The 17,353-nt window shown below is 46.4% G+C and overlaps 1 protein-coding gene and 1 long non-coding RNA gene across 5 annotated transcripts in view; one reads left to right on the top strand and one right to left on the bottom strand.

Moving 5' to 3' along the window:
• MYO1B (myosin IB) overlaps positions 1-17,353 on the top strand; it is a 305,050-nt gene that overhangs the window by 219,324 nt on the left and 68,373 nt on the right. For all 4 annotated transcript variants that reach the window (XM_073546692.1, XM_073546694.1, XM_073546695.1 and 1 more), the window contains exon 18: positions 1,199-1,399. In XM_073546692.1, the coding sequence (XP_073402793.1) occupies positions 1,199-1,399 (201 nt within the window). The remainder of the gene's footprint in view (positions 1-1,198; positions 1,400-17,353) is intronic.
• The window catches only part of LOC141049856 (uncharacterized), a 111,301-nt gene that overhangs the window by 42,703 nt on the left and 51,245 nt on the right, over positions 1-17,353 (bottom strand). The window lies entirely within an intron of this gene.

Below are 17,353 nucleotides of genomic sequence, written 5' to 3' on the forward strand. Positions count from 1 at the left end.
CATAAAGAATGAGCCCCATATAATGCTCCATACAGTATGAGCCCCATATAATGCTCCATACAGTATAATGAGCCCCATATATTGCTCCACACATAATGGGCCCCAAATAATCTTCCATACAGTATGATTGGCCCCATATAATGCTCCATACAGAATAATGGATCCCATATAATGTTCCATACAGTATAATGAGCCCCATATATTGCTCCATAAAGAATGAGCCCCATATATTGCTCCATAAAGAATGAGCCCCATATAATGCTCCATACAGTATGAGCCCCATATAATGCTCCATACAGTATAATGAGCCCCATATATTGCTCCACACATAATGGGCCCCAAATAATCTTCCATACAGTATGATTGGCCCCATATAATGCTCCATACCAAATGGGCCCCACACAATGCTCCATACAGTATGATGTTTCCCTTATATGATGCTCCATATATAATGGGCCCCATATAATGCTCCATACAGTATATGCTGGGTCCCATATATGATGCTTTATATATAATGGGCCCCATATAATGCTCCATACAGTATACGATGAGTCCTATATATGATGCTCCATATATAATGGGCCCCATATAATGCTCCATACAGTATACGATGAGTCCCATATATAATGCTCCATATATAAGGGCCCCATAATAATGTTCCATATATGATGCTCCATATCTAATAGGCCCCATATAATTCTCCATACAGTATACGATGAGTCCCATATATGATGCTCCAGTGTATAATGGTCCCCATATATTGCGCCAAAATTTAAAAAAAAAATAAAAATTATATGCTCACATCGCTGGCTGCTGCTTTGCTCTGGTCTCTTCAGCATCGCCGTCTTCTGGCTCTCTGCAGTGACTGTTTAGACAGAGAGTGCACACTTTTCATGTCACGTCATCACACCCTCTGACCTGAAACGTCAGTCAGGCGATGCGGAAGACGCCACAGTGGAGGAACGTAGAGAGGCAGGTATCTCAAGTGGCGGGGGGCCCACTCACGGGCATTGGCACAGGGCTCCCATAGTGCACCAATGTCCCCGACGGCAAGTGGTCCCCCCTGCTTGCTCAGGGCCCCGGCACTTGCCCAGTTGCATTGGGTGCGGATGCTGGCCCTGGCACATATCATAATACGGTCGTTCCATCTTTATTGAACCACTTCTCTTATTAAATGTTGTTTTTTATATACTTTCAGGTGCATCAAGCCAAATGACAAGAAAGCTGCCCATATATTCAATGATGCCCTGGTGCGCCACCAAGTGAGTTACCTTGGCCTGCTGGAAAACGTCCGGGTGAGACGGGCCGGCTATGCCTTCAGGCAGCCGTACGAGCCTTGTCTGGAAAGATACAAGATGCTGTGTAAACAGACGTGGCCCCACTGGAAAGGGCCGGCGAGGTGAGCGTGTCCTGGAGTCCGTATTCGCTGTACGTTCTGGAGTGTCGAGGTTCCTATAATGCCCATAATGTCATAGTGCCTATTTAATGTACAACCATGGTGATCAGCAACTCACTAACATTGCACATTTAATTGATGAAAAATGAACAATAATTTGAGAGAATTGTTCTGGATGTTTTCCCATTACCCTGTGAACACTGCCCTACAAACACAACGTCCTTCACCTTGTGTATGTTTTATATAGTTCACCTTTTCATTTTTTCTCAGCTTTTTAAACCCATATTACATGTAAAAGTATATTCACACAGGGCAAATACACAATGGATTACAATAGCAGAAAAGTAGTTAGATGTTAGTCCATTTGCTGTTTGGATGAAAATGTAATACAAATCCTATATACCACATGATACCTGTGGTTTTCCACTTTGTGATCCTCTCATTTGTGCTCCTACCCCCCTCAGCTTAAGAGCAGGGGGTGCGTAATGTTCTGGCTGAGCTGTCAGAAGTATGCTCTTCTTACTTCCTTTCCCTTACATTAATAGGAATCTGTTGCACTGTGTTTGCGATCTCATCTAAGACCAGCCTGATGTATGGGGCATGGACCCTGATTCCAGCAATGTCGCTTCCTGGGCTTCATGCTGTAGTTTTCATAAAATCACTATTTTATCTGCTGCAGATCTACATGTTCTCTGAACGCTGAGCTCTGCATAACCCCTACCACACCACTAATTGCTTTCTGTATACACACTGCATAGGCAGAAAGCTGCCAATCGGTGTGTACATGGTTGTACTACATGGCAGCAGGCCAAATAGAGCTTCCTGCATGGTGAATAAGCCTCCGTACAGTGGCATGCCATGGCCGGTATGACACTCTCCACAAGGAGAAACGTTACCCCTTGGACCACTAAACAGACTAGTAAGTAATAGATTGCTGGGATCAGGGTCTCTGCCCCTACATTATGCTGCTCTCACATTAGCTAGCAACAACCTGGTGACAGATTCCCTCCATTGTAATGGAAAGCAAGGAAAAAGCACCCGTTTTCCCACAGCTCAGCAGCAGTAATAGAGGAGTGCCCAGTCCCTGACATGATGATCACCGCAGAAAGCAGTGGTAAAGCTGGGTTACAGTAGATGTTTGAGTGGGCATAGCTGTGTAACTCTGCTTTCCCCCAGCAGAAAAGTGGAGGGGAGAAGGGGAAAAGTGCACTGCTGATTTAGTTTAAGAAACAGGGAGACAAGTGATATAAAAGTGAAGTGAGAAGCGAGCTCTGGGAGGAGGAGGAGAGATGTTAGAATTCCACTGCTAATCTGCGATGATAAACCACCGAGCAATTATACTTTGCTACTGTGTTGTAAGGAGGCCATGTGTGGCAGCATTAGGTCTGTAAGGACCCCCACTCATGTAACCCATCCTGCTTATCTGTAACTAGATGTGGATCAATGTTGACAACAGGCAGTGCAGCGCATGGTGCACAAGAGACACTTGGCGGCCATTAAATTTAGACCATCGTTTTTGGTCATGGGTGTAATATACATTTTATAGTGACTATATTTGCAATCTAATAAGCAAAAGTTTGCTGAAATAACTGAAGGTTTATATCCAATACAGGCTGCAGTGGTCTCCTACATGAGATGTCATTGTCCTAGGAATGACTACCAGACAAGTGATCAGAGCCCAGTGCTGCCATGTTTTTGCGGAGATGAGAATACAAATAATTTTAGTCTTCTGTATCTATTGATTATTTTTATTACGTGAGATCCAATCCTAACTTTGAGTGCTTACTTTCCCTTTTAAGTCTGATCCATTTTTTTCTGATTTGCTCCATATTTGTGCTTCTTGCTGCCTTTTTAAAAGTTGCCGACCTAAGGGAAACTGTCTGCTACATTGCGGTGGGAGTAATGACATCAGTTTATTTCCTTGACATAATGTCGAGCTTCACATTCCTGTGTAATGTCTTTAACCATTTGACGTGTTTTTGCTTGTTCCAAGGTGCAGAATGTCAAATGTGAGCAATTTGTTCTGTCTCGCTGAGACGTTCAGCACTGTCAGTCCTTGTAATCCCCGCTGTCATTTGTCTGTGACTTGTGTCTGCTGCAGTCTGTGAATTAGGTGCATTTATTGAGATATTATTGCCATTGTTCCCAGTGACAGAAACCAGTGTGGCTGGCGGAAAGCCTTAGACTCGCCTGTGCAATATGAAGTGCCGCATGGAAACACAATAAGGAATCGTGCGGATCGCCGCTCTGTCATTGTAAGAAGTCACAGGACTATCTGTAATCTGCGGATATTGTTCAGCACATGGTCTGGTTTGCGCTTTAGTTTTTCCTCCCCTTGTTCTAAGAGCCAGAACTTTTTTTTTTTTTTTTTCGGTCTTACGCAAACATATGAGGGCTTGTTTTTTGTGTGCTGAATCTTTGTGTTTGCATCTATTGGGTGGTAAAAATGACCTGATTCTCTAGGCCAGTGCGATCACAACAATACCATATTCTAGTGACCAGTTTTTATTATACACTAGCTGAAGAGCCTGGCGCTGCTTGGGCATAGTAACTAACTACGGTTAGTTATAACAAATTATAATGAATATATGTATGTATGTGTGTATATATGTATATAGATAGATTATTATATAAAGCTGAGTGTATAGCCCTGCCCACTTCGCATAGCCACATTCACTATAATATCCCACATCATCCCGTCAGCCAGAGCTACCGGACTACTACCCCTAATGTGCCACATCATCCCATCAGCCAGAGCCACCGGACTACTACCCCTAATATCCCACATCATCCCGTCAGCCAGAGCTACCGGACTACTACCCCTAATGTGCCACATCATCCCATCAGCCAGAGCCACGGGACTACTACCCCTAATATCCCACATCATCCCGTCAGCCAGAGCTACCGGACTACTACCCCTAATGTGCCACATCATCCCATCAGCCAGAGCCACCGGACTACTACCCCTAATATCCCACATCATCCCGTCAGCCAGAGCTACCGGACTACTACCCCTAATGTGCCACATCATCCCATCAGCCAGAGCCACGGGACTACTACCCCTAATATCCCACATCATCCCGTCAGCCAGAGCTACCGGACTACTACCCCTAATGTGCCACATCATCCCATCAGCCAGAGCCACCGGACTACTACCCCTAATATCCCACATCATCCCATCAGCCAGAGCCACGGGACTACTACCCCTAATATCCCACATCATCCCGTCAGCCAGAGCCCCCGGGCAACTACCCCTAATATCCCACATCATCCCGTCAGCCAGAGCTACCGGACTACTACCCCTAATATCCCACATCATCCCGTCAGCCAGAGCTACCGGACTACTACCTCTAATATCCCACATCATCCCATCAGCCAGAGCCACGGGACTACTACCCCTAATATCCCACATCATCCTGTCAGCCAGAGCCACCGGACTACTACCCCTGATATCCCACATCATCCCGTCAGCCAGAGCCACCGGGCAACTACCCCTAATATCCCACATCATCCCGTCAGCCAGGGGTCAGAACCAGAGCGCTGAGTGGATTTGCCCTGACTTCCATACCAATGATCCCTTTAAGAGAGGCGTGGGGTCAGTACCAAAGCGCAGAGTGGATTTTCCCTCACTTTCATACCGAGGATCTCTTTAAAGGGAAGGTGACATCCCAAAAAAATGTTTTCAGCATTTGAAAAAATGTAAAGAATTAATATTTACATTTTCTTAAATATTATCATTTGTTTTTAATTTTGTAAAATATGAAAAATAATTTTAAAAAGTTTGGCATTTCCACTTGTTAACAGTAGGGGGAGCAGCTACTGAAGTTTGGCACAAAAACCTAGTGCAACTAGCTCACATTAAGTAAATATGGGCAGAGTCTGCTGACATGGGTGTGGTGTCACTCCTCTCCTCCCCTTCTGGGTGTTTGCTAAGGGAAAAGAGAGGATGACATCTACCCTGTTTCCCCGAAAGTAGGACCCCCCCCCCGAAAGTAAGACAGGGTGGGGGTTACGGGGGGGTCCTTCAATGTAAGGCCTCCCCCGAATGTAAGGCAGGGTTGGGGGCCGCTGTGAAATGTAAGGCCCTTACCTTTGGGCCGCCGCTGTCCCCCATTGGGTCCCCAGGCTCCAGAGGTGTCCTCAGGTGCAGCTGGGCGGGTCCAGTGCTCATGGGGTTAACTCGCCGTGTTAACCCCGCAATCCGCCCAGCTCAACAGCTCATTGGCCGCCCCTGTTCCCCACGTCACCGCCGGCCCCCGGCTCGAGCACTGATTGGTCCAGCAGCTTGGGCTGTAATTGGCCGCCCCAGCCCCACGTCACCGCTGTTTCCCTGCTGATTGGCACAGCGTTCCCTGCAGCACAGGCCTTCCGCACCCACAGCCGCACCGCAGAGGAAAACGTCCAGCATTTAAAAACCAAGTAGGGAAACATGTACTGTATAGGGTATGGGGCTGTGTGCAGTGGGATACGGCACTGTTATGGGGTGTGGGGCTGTGTGCAGTGGGATACGGCACTGTTATGGGGTGTGGGGCTGTGTGCAGTGGGATACGGCACTGTTATGGGGTGTGGGGCTGTGTGCAGTGGGATACGGCACTGTTATGGGGTGTGGGGCTGTGTGCAGTGGGATACGGCACTGTTATGGGGTGTGGGGCTGTGTGCAGTGGGATACGGCACTGTTATGGGGTATAACAGCATGTTAATAAATGTTAATTTATTGGTTAAAAAGAAATTGTCATTTTTTTTTCGGCTAATGTAAGACCTCCCCCGAAAGTAAGACAGGGTGGGACTTTTTGGGGTAAAATTAATGTAAGACAGGGTCTTACTTTCGGGGAAACACGGTAGGAACACAGTGAGCAGCCATTTTGATGGGGCCTGCAAAGTTACTGACGGTCTTTTCATGTAAAGTCTGGATCAGAAGAGGCCATCAATCAGCAGAAATGTTTCCTGGATTTCTGTGGAGCAGACAAGCAGACGGTCCATCCATGTGTATAAAACACAGCGCTCTATGTACAATCCCTGGCACCGATCAGGGTGTCCCCCATAGACCAGCACACTGCTCTCCTGAAATACTCCGTGCTGCTGACACCCTGCTCCTTCCACCATACATCAGGCCCCTGTCGCCTCACTTTCACACATCGCCAGGACAGGATCTGAGGAGAGGAATGGGGTCTTCGGTCACTGAGGATGGCAGGCAGCAAGGATTCTGGGAGCAGGGTGACAGCAGCACAGAGTATTTCAGGAGAGCAGTATCACACGGGATAGGATTAAGGGCCTGTCACACTAAGAGATATCGCTATAACTTGTGACATTATAGCGATATTGCTAGAGATATCGCTATGCGTGATACTTACCTCCGACCCGCTCCCCCGCTGGTTATCGCTGATCGCGCGAGAACGTCCAGGACTGTTTCTCGTCGTCTGCTTCCTGCGGCGATGACGAGCGACGCGTGGAGCCGGGCGGGAGGACGCAGGATCGCCTGGTGTGACAGGTAAGTAGCGACCCCCGTCCCCAGTGACAGTCGCTGGTGAGATCTGCCTGTGTGGCAGCTCACTAGCGACCACTTAGCGATGCACCAGCGATCCTGACCGCGTCATATCGCTGGTCTGGATCGCTGGTACATTGCTAAGTGTGACAGTACCTTCAGATACACGGCTCAGCAGTCAGTATCTCACAGGAGAGGATTAGATACAGGGCTCAGCAGTCAGTATCACACAGGAGAGGATTAGATACACGGATCAGCAGTCAGTATCACACAGGAGAGGATTAGATACACAGCTCACCAGACAGTATCACACAGGAGAGGATTAGATACACGGATCAGCAGTCAGTATCACACAGGAGAGGATTAGATACACGGCTCAGCAGACAGTATCACACAGGATAGGATTAGATACACGGCTCAGCAGACAGTATCACACAGGAGAGGATTAGATACACGGCTCAGCACACAGTATCACACAGGAGAGGATTAGATACACGGATCAGCAGACAGTATCACACAGGAGAGGATTAGATACACGGATCAGCAGTCAGTATCACACAGGAGAGGATTAGATACACGGATCAGCAGTCAGTATCACACAGGAGAGGATTAGATACACGGCTCAGCACACAGGAGAGGATTAGATACACGGCTCACCAGACAGTATCACACAGGAGAGGATTAGATACACGGATCAGCAGTCAGTATCACACAGGAGAGGATTAGATACACGGACACACGGCTCAGCAGACAGTATCACACAGGAGAGGATTAGATACATAGCTCAGCAGTCAGTATCACACAGGAGAGGATTAGATACACGGCTCAGCACACAGTATCACACAGGAGAGGAGATTAGATACACGGCTCAGCAGACAGTATCACACAGGAGAGGATTAGATACACGGCTCAGCAGACAGTATCACACAGGAGAGGATTAGATACACGGCTCAGCAGTCAGTATCACACAGGAGAGGATTAGATACATAGCTCAGCAGTCAGTATCACACAGGAGAGGATTAGATACACGGCTCAGCAGACAGTATCACACAGGATAGGATTAGATACACGGCTCAGCAGACAGTATCACACAGGAGAGGATTAGATACACGGCTCAGCACACAGTATCACACAGGAGAGGATTAGATACACGGATCAGCAGACAGTATCACACAGGAGAGGATTAGATACACGGATCAGCAGTCAGTATCACACAGGAGAGGATTAGATACACGGATCAGCAGTCAGTATCACACAGGAGAGGATTAGATACACGGCTCAGCACACAGTATCTCACAGGAGAGGATTAGATACACGGCTCACCAGACAGTATCACACAGGAGAGGATTAGATACACGGCTCAGCAGTCAGTATCACACAGGAGAGGATTAGATACACGGCTCAGCAGTCAGTATCACACAGGAGAGGATTAGATACACGGCTCAGCAGTCAGTATCACACAGGAGAGGATTAGATACACGGCTCAGCACACAGTATCACACAGGAGAGGAGATTAGATACACGGCTCAGCAGACAGTATCACACAGGAGAGGATTAGATACACGGCTCAGCAGACAGTATCACACAGGAGAGGATTAGATACACGGCTCAGCAGTCAGTATCACACAGGAGAGGATTAGATACATAGCTCAGCAGTCAGTATCACACAGGAGAGGATTAGATACACGGCTCAGCAGACAGTATCACACAGGATAGGATTAGATACACGGCTCAGCAGACAGTATCACACAGGAGAGGATTAGATACACGGCTCAGCACACAGTATCACACAGGAGAGGATTAGATACACGGATCAGCAGACAGTATCACACAGGAGAGGATTAGATACACGGATCAGCAGTCAGTATCACACAGGAGAGGATTAGATACACGGATCAGCAGTCAGTATCACACAGGAGAGGATTAGATACATAGCTCAGCAGTCAGTATCACACAGGAGAGGATTAGATACACGGCTCAGCAGACAATATCACACAGGAGAGGATTAGATACACAGCTCAGCAGTCAGTATCACACAGGAGAGGATTAGATACACTGCTCAGCACACAGTATCACACAGGAGAGGAGATTAGATACACGGCTCAGCAGTCAGTATCACACAGGAGAGGATTAGATGTCCAGCAGATTGCCAAGTGTTTTGAAACAGCAGGGAGCAGCTCCTCCTATGTTTTGCAGGGGCTGCAGCTGGTTGGGTGTTTTGGAAAGAGCAGCTCGGTCTCCAGCAGCTCGTCCTGGTTCCTCTCTTACAGCTGGTATGTGCACATGCACCTGGTTTTGTAGCGTCAGGAATGACCCCAGTTCTAAAACTGTCACACTAGTTAACCCCTTCAGTAAACACCATAAAGTGTCAAAAAACTATTGTCTTGAATAAAAATGTTAACACTGAAAATGTTATCTCATCCCACAAAAAACAAGCCACCATAAAGCTCTGTCAGCAGAGAAATAGTTATTGCTCTCAGAATAAAGCGAGGCAAAAACAACTTTTTTTTTTTTTTTTTTTTTTCTTTTTTATATCAAACTAGCTGAAGAGCCCGGCGTTGCCTGGGCATAGTACTTAACTGTGAGTCCCGCTGTCTTACTTAACAGCCCCACTCTCCACCACCGATCACGCTCTCTCCTTCCGCAGCCCCGCACTACATCCGTGTCCCGATGTCCCTCCACAGCCCCGCTCTCTTCTTCCACAGCCCTGCTGTCCGCTCTCTCCCTCCACAGCCCCGGTCTCTCCGTCCACAGCCCTGCTCTACCACTCTTCCTTCACAGCCCCGTGCTCTTCCTTCACAGCCCCGTGCTCTTCCTTCACAGCCCCGTGCTCTTCCTTCACAGCCCCGTGCTCTTCCTTCACAGCCCCGTGCTCTTCCTTCACAGCCCCGTGCTCTTCCTTCACAGCCCCGTGCTCTTCCTTCACAGCCCCGTGCTCTTCCTTCACAGCCCCGTGCTCTTCCTTCCTCCACAGCCCCGCTCTCACCGCCGGGACCAGGAGAGAGGTGCGTAAATTGTTAGTTCGTCCGGAGTGGGCAGAGCTAGAGCGGAGCTGCAGCCCATGTGATTGGGTGGCCTGTGGGGGGCGTGGCCTAGCATGGGCGGTCGGAGCGGGCGGAGCTTGCCGAAGTGGGCAGAGCTAGAGAGGAGCTGCAGCGCATGTGATTGGGTTGGCGTGGCCTAGCACTGTAGTATGCCGCAGTAGAAGCCGGGGACTAAATTTAGGTCGGGAAGCAGCAGGGGAGAGGGGGGATAGCGCGCAGTTGGCTACGGGGAGTGCCGACTGAGCCAGGACAGGGTTGGGAAGGTGCTGGCACTATTCGGCCCCTGTCCTGAAGACTGTCTTCCTCCACTGCCCTGCTCTCCATGCAGTGTCTTGCTACAGTATATCCATCCTCAGCCCCGCTCTGCTGCTTCGTGATTGGTTGGTGATACACACACACACACACACACACACACACACACACACACACACACACACACACATTCAGATTTATATATATATAGACTAGCTGAAGAGCCCGGTGCTGCCCAGGCATAGTAACCAACTACAGTTAGTTATAACAAATAATGATTATATCTATATATAAAGCTGAGTGTATAGCCCGCCCACTCCGCATAGCCACATTCACTATAATATCCCACATCATCCTGTCAGCCAGAGCTACCGGACTACTACCCCTAATATCTCGCATCATCCCGTCAAAGCCAGTAAAAGTCGAATAGTGAGATTGTGCAGAAACATGGTTCACTAAGATCCCAGGTTTTCTACTGATCAGGCTGATATTCTCACTTATCTGCCACCATAAATATCACAGTCATGCTTTTCACCAATGGACAGGCACAAACCTTATACATTAGTACAGTAGAGAAACCTTCACACACATTCTCATGCACCGTCAACTTGTAATTTGTCCGGCTGAGTTGCTCATGGACGTACAGCATCTGTATGCAGTATAGTACCATATTTAATGGGTTGTTATGGGAAAAGCATTACTTGTTATATGGGTATATTCAGGTGAATTATGGGGAAAGTAGCACTTTAAAAAAACTCACAACATCAGAGCACAGTAACACATCAATAATGCATAAGTGTCTGAGAAAATATTAAATCCACATGACATTTAATATGTGCACTTTCCTACATTCATGTGTGTCACTTAATGATACCACACGGGAGGGGGGGATTCATTTCTGTCATATACTCACTGCTCCTTTCTGGGGGGCAGACGATGGCTGGAGCTTATGTTCCTGGGGATGCTAGATTTCTCCCACCATGTCAGTGTCTGCTGAGGTGTTGTCAAGTGGGTAAACTTGCGCATATCAACCAATCACAGCTCAGATACTTTTAACCAGCTCTGGTGAAATGAGAGATACTTAGTGATTGGTTGTATGGAAAACTGTTGGTAATAGCAACCAATCACAGCTTAGCTTCTTTTGAACTGCTCTGGTGAAATGAAAGATGCTTTGTGATTGGTTGGTGACACACACACACACACACACACACACACACACACACACACACAGTTATATATAGAGATGGTTTTTATTGTGACAAAACATAAAAAAATGATAGAAATGTGGTATCGCTGTAATCCTCCTGACCCACAAAATAAAGCTGCCTTATCAATTTTACCACACTGCATATAAACGGCATAAAAAAACAAAAAATCCTGAATTGCTAGTTTTTGTTGATTCTGCCTCTCAAAAATGAGAATAGGAACTGAACAAAAAAGTAATGTGTCCAAAAATCGTACCAATAAAAATGTCAACTTGTCGCGCAAAAAGTAAGCCCTTACGTGAGTGTCTGCTGGAATATGGAAAAATTATAGCTAATATGGCTGTTTTTGCTATAAAAAGTATCTTTAAGGCTGCTTTTACACTTACCGTGTTTTTGCGGGCCGAAATCCATAGTATTGGGAAAAAAAAAACTGCGATCCGCAAGCTTTTTTGCGGCGGCCCGTAAAAATTGCAGCAATACGGCCGCAATAACTGGCCGCAATAAAAGCGGTAAGTGTAAAACCAGCCTTAGTGTGTGACAGCAGCCAAACCTAAAAACTCGATAAATATCTGGTATCCCTGTAACTGCACCAACCCAAAGAATGTTGTCTAATCACTTATACTGCGCCAGGAGTGGCGAAAAAAAAAAATAAAAAACCAACAATTCTTCATCTGCTGTTGATTTGTTCATTCTGTCTCCCAAAGATTGCAGTAAGGCTCAGCTTACATGTATCCTGTGCTCTGCGCTTCCACCAGGGTTTCATTGGAAATCTCTTAAATACATGATTCAGATGGAACCTCTGGTGGAAGATTCCTCTATAATGAACACTGTCTGGCCTATGATCTTGCGGTGTTTGTCTTTTTAAGACCTGTTTCACACATCCGTTTGTGTCCATCAGTCAAAATCCGCCGTTTTGCAAAAAAACAGATCCGCCATTTTTCTTGGCGGATCCGTTTTTATCCCCTTTGAGTTGCATTACCGGCGGATCTTGACGGATGGCCATCCGTTGGATCCTTTTATTGCGGGTCCGCCAAAATTTTGACCTCCGCCGACATGCCCGAACGGACCATGCAACGTTTTTTCTGGCGGCCGGATCCGCATTTCTCACTGCACGTGCCCGAAAGACTTCACTCAGCCGCAAATTTAACCCTAAACGCTGTCCTGGCGGCTGAAAAACTCTCTCCCTCTACCCCTCCCTCTACCCCTCCCTCTCCCTCCCTCCAGCGGATCCGTTAAAATAACGGTCCGGTGCCAAATGTTGTGGTCAGTACAGGAACGGATCCGTTATCCTCCATTTTAGCGGATTTTGACCAAAAAAACTGATGTGTGAAACAGGCCTAAGCATCAATAAACATGCGGCTGGCCAGTTTTTTGTGCACCTCCAAAACGGAGACTGCTAAACAGAGGCCAGAGTATCTCTGCTGCCTTACTATAGTGAGTGGCTGGCTCCCTTGGGGGTTTCGCCTGAATCACGTCAATCACAGATTTAGATGGAAACCCTTATTTGAGTGGTCAATGTAGAGCCCTGATAGATGTGATCCAAAATGTTATCTAAAATGTTCTTAATAAAAGCTTCAACTTAATCCACAAAAAAAGTCCCCACTCAGGTCCATCTGTCAATGGAAATATAGTGGTTTCTACTGGTAGCTCAATGACTCTGGAAGAGGTATGGCTCCTCGCCTCCCAAAAGAAATCGAGCAAATTCTGCGCTCCCAAATCCAAATACCCCCCCCCTCCCTTCTGAGCCCCAGTGTGCCTAAATCACATTTGGCGTCCACATGTTTGGTATCTCTGTAGTAATGAGATACCGGGTTTGTGTCTCCAGAAGCATGAGCTAGACAAAATGTACTGGACACTACAACGTATGGGCACTACAATGGCAGATTTGAAATTTTCACTCAGCAACATCCACTGCTGTTATTTTGACATGCATGGAGTCAAAATAGTCGATGCACCTGTAGATAAATTCCCAAAGGGGTGTAATTTCCAAAATGGGGTCACATGAGGGGGAATTTTTCTCTTCCGACAGTTAAAGGCTCTGTATATGGAGTCTGCAAACTATTCTATGATAATTTGCTCTCCCAGAGTCAAATAGTGCGCCGTCCCACCCAAGTCTCGCTGTGTGGCTAAGCAGTGCCACTTAAAGCAGAATTTGTGTGACAATTTTTTTTGCCAGTTTTACTCCTTTCCCTATGTAAAATCAGTACAGTAAATCTCCGCAGCTCAGCGGGGTGTATCCCACATGGTGGTTTTAGATTCGTGGCTCTGCAGACTGTCACATATGATGGGATTTGATGTGCGGCTCCGCTGTGTCAGTTTAATGTCTCTTTCAGACAGTGGAGCAGGGATCTGATGGCTCTCTGCGCTAGTAAGCGGTGAGGAGAGCAGTGCAGAGTACCTTGCACCGGACACTGTCGTTTCCACTATAGCCTGGCAAGCGGTGCCCTCTGTGACTGCACAAATCACACATACCTAAGGTCTGTCAGGTCACTGCTCAGCAGGAGCTCTTCTGCTGTTTTAACTATCGATAAAGGTTGAACTTGATGGACCTATGTCTTTCTCATGAACATGTCCTATCTGTGTTTTTTCCTGATAGAAAACATACCCATTTTAACCTATGGAACTGTTGATGGACAGTATTAGGAAATTTAGAACATGTGTACACGGTGTATTTTAGACCCTGGCGTACTTTCTGAGCCTTTGAAACAGGAGTTGCTTCAGGAAAATGATGGCCGTGTTTTTCCTGCAGCATCTTTTAGGTTGTTTTTCTGTCTTTTTGTCAACTGTGTATATAAAATGAAGCTGAAAAAAAAAAAGCTCAAGAAGACTGAATATGTACACAGCAAGTTGTTTTGACACTGCAGCTAATATGATAAATCTGGGGAACACACAATTTTTGTTGCGTTACATCTGACACTTGTTTTTGACTATTGGTTTTTGAAAAGTGACCCCAGTTTCCCTCTAAACAATTTTTTCGAATGTATACAATGAAAATTGCCAAAAATAACCTGAATGTAAAGTCTGAATGCAATTCTTTCTGGCATTCATTAAAACAGAGTATAGCTCAAGATCAGTTAGAGAAGGCTCTGTTCTCACATCATTTTATAGTTTTGTCTGGTATATGCTTTCTTGGCACATATGACTGATGTGTCCATGGTATTCTGCACCTAGTATCTGCCCAAAGATTGTCCTTTTCTTTATGCTGACATTTTACTTTGTAGATGAATGTAGTCAGTGTCAGACTGGGTGCCAAGGGCCCACCAGTAACATTGAATTTTGGGGGCCCACCTGCATGCAAATATTTCACTACCCTTGTTCACAAACTTACCTATGCTTCTATATAATAGTAAACAGAGTAGTTTGGTTAATGAATGATGAGATGCCGTTTTTTTTTCTGTACAGAGTGAATTATGCTAAGTACCCCATGCAGTGGAGTTGGGGGCCATTTGTACACAAGGGCCCACCAGGGGATTCTCCTGTTCCCCCATGGGCCAGTCTGAGCCTGAATGTAGTCTGTTCTGCTATATAGAGGCATACTGTCTAGTAGAGATGTATACCACGATTTTGTTTTTACAAGATGAACCTATTGGTGACTTGTGACTGTACAGTGCCATGACGCTGCCTTCTGGAGCAGATGTATAGGAGTAACTGAGAGACGCGTGAGCAGTGCTAAGACCCAGCTCGCATGTGGCTGCTGTTTTAGTACTAATGCGGAGCAGGCATTTCAGTGCTGTTCTGTTACTGACGTTTCATTTGCAGTACATGTGGCAAAACAATTATATTTTTAGCAAATTCTCTTTCAAAGTTCTCTATCCCACATGAAAGAGATGTGCTCTTGTCCTGAACTCCATAGCATCATTTTTTTCTTTATTTTAACTGGTCTTTTTGCTGTCTCAAGATTTCCTCCAGCTTTTTGCCATGTGTCTCTTCCTTTTTTTTGCTTATTGTAAAGCTTTGTAGGAGTCTGATGTTGTGCCAAATTGTTGGTTTTGTTCTGTACTGTAAAGACTTTTAATGTATTTAATATGTATGTTTGAAGCTAGAAGCCCTGAATTTTACACGTTTTATATACCTATGGTATAAATGAGTATTCTGATCACTTCATGCTATAATTTCTTGGGTTTTATTAAGCATAAAGGTGTATTTTTCTAAGCAGTGATGGTGCTACTGTGTTTCCCCGAAAGTAAGACCCTGTCTTACATTAATTTTACCCCAAAAAGTCCCACCCTGTCTTACTTTCGGGGGAGGTCTTACATTAGCCGAAAAAAAATGACAATTTCTTTTTAACCAATAAATTAACATTTATTAACATGCTGTTATACCCCATAACAGTGCCGTATCCCACTGCACACAGCCCCACACCCCATAACAGTGCCGTATCCCACTGCACACAGCCCCACACCCCATAACAGTGCCGTATCCCACTGCACACAGCCCCATACCCTATACAGTACATGTTTCCCTACTTGGTTATTAAATGCTGGACGTTTTCCTCTGCGGTGCGGCTGTGGGTGCGGAAGGCCTGTGCTGCAGGGAACGCTGTGCCAATCAGCAGGGAAACAGCGGTGACGTGGGGCTGGGGCGGCCAATTACAGCCCGAGCTGCTGGACCAATCAGTGCTCGAGCCGGGGGCCGGCGGTGACGTGGGGAACAGGGGCGGCCAATGAGCTGTTGAGCTGGGCGGATTGCGGGGTTAACACGGCGAGTTAACCCCATGAGCGCTGGACCCGCCCAGCTGCACCTGAGGACACCTCTGGAGCCTGGGGACCCAATGGGGGACAGCGGCGGCCCAAAGGTAAGGGCCTTACATTTCACAGCGGCCCCCAACCCTGCCTTACATTCGGGGGAGGCCTTACATTGAAGGACCCCCCCGTAACCCCCACCCTGTCTTACTTTCGGGGGGGTCCTACTTTCGGGGAAACACGGTACTACGTTTCACACGCTCTTCCTACTAAATCAACATTCCATTATACTATGAAGTGATAGTCATCAGATTTATCTTAAAGGAGTTATCCAACCACTTAGTTATTATTTAATGTTTCTAAATTGAATCTGTCAGTAGGATCGATCCTCCTAAGCCATCTATATGGGCTTGTAGGTCATAGGAAGTTGAATAAAGTGATACCTTGATATTTGTAATGTCTTATTCAAGGAAAAATGTCAACAGATGCGCCTAATTCATTATGCGGCATGTGCCTCTTGTACTCCAGTGAGCCCTTATATTAATAACACTGAACAAATTTCAGGGAAGTTCTTGTCCCCTGAGAAAATTTTATTCTTATAGATTTTGATATATTGAACATGAACATATAGGCGATGAGCAAATCGCCTATATATTGCATAATTACAACATTGCTATGTGCGCCGACCACCGGGTGGCGCTCATAGCAATGCCTCTTCAACAGCCATAGAGGTCTTGAGGAGACCTCTGGTTGTGATGGCAACACATCGCTGACCCCCGATCAAGTGACAGGGATCAGAGATACGCGTATTTCCGGCCCAGTGGCCGGAAGCGCTGGTTAAATCCCACTGTCAGCGTTGACAGCGGGATTTAACTAGGTAATAGACATGGGTGAATCGTGATTCCACCTGCGCCTATTGCGGGCACATGGATCCCTCATCAAAGCGGGGGTACTGCCATGGGATGTACTATTCCGTCCAATGGTAGTAAGGGGTTAAGAAACAACAGTTTATAGTCTACATTATGACGTCCAAGACACTACATACATGAGCATTGATGTCCGTAGCAAAAGCAATTGTTCAAAAGTGTTTTGCAGATGACTTTTGTTTATAATCCGTGTCAGATGCTCCTTGAATAAGATTCCAGCAATTGTCAGCCAGCATTGACGTACTCCACTTTCCCTGGTACCTTTTCTCCATCAGTGCAATGTTTGTGAAATCTTTCCCCGTTTTCATCGCTAACAGCACCATGATTGGTTGGAAAACAAGTCCAAGTGAGAATGTAGAAAATGCA

This window comes from Dendrobates tinctorius, unplaced genomic scaffold (genome assembly GCF_039654945.1).
Source record: "Dendrobates tinctorius isolate UK_male_01 unplaced genomic scaffold, ASM3965494v1 ptg000150l, whole genome shotgun sequence".
Lineage (NCBI taxonomy): Eukaryota > Metazoa > Chordata > Amphibia > Anura > Dendrobatidae > Dendrobates > Dendrobates tinctorius.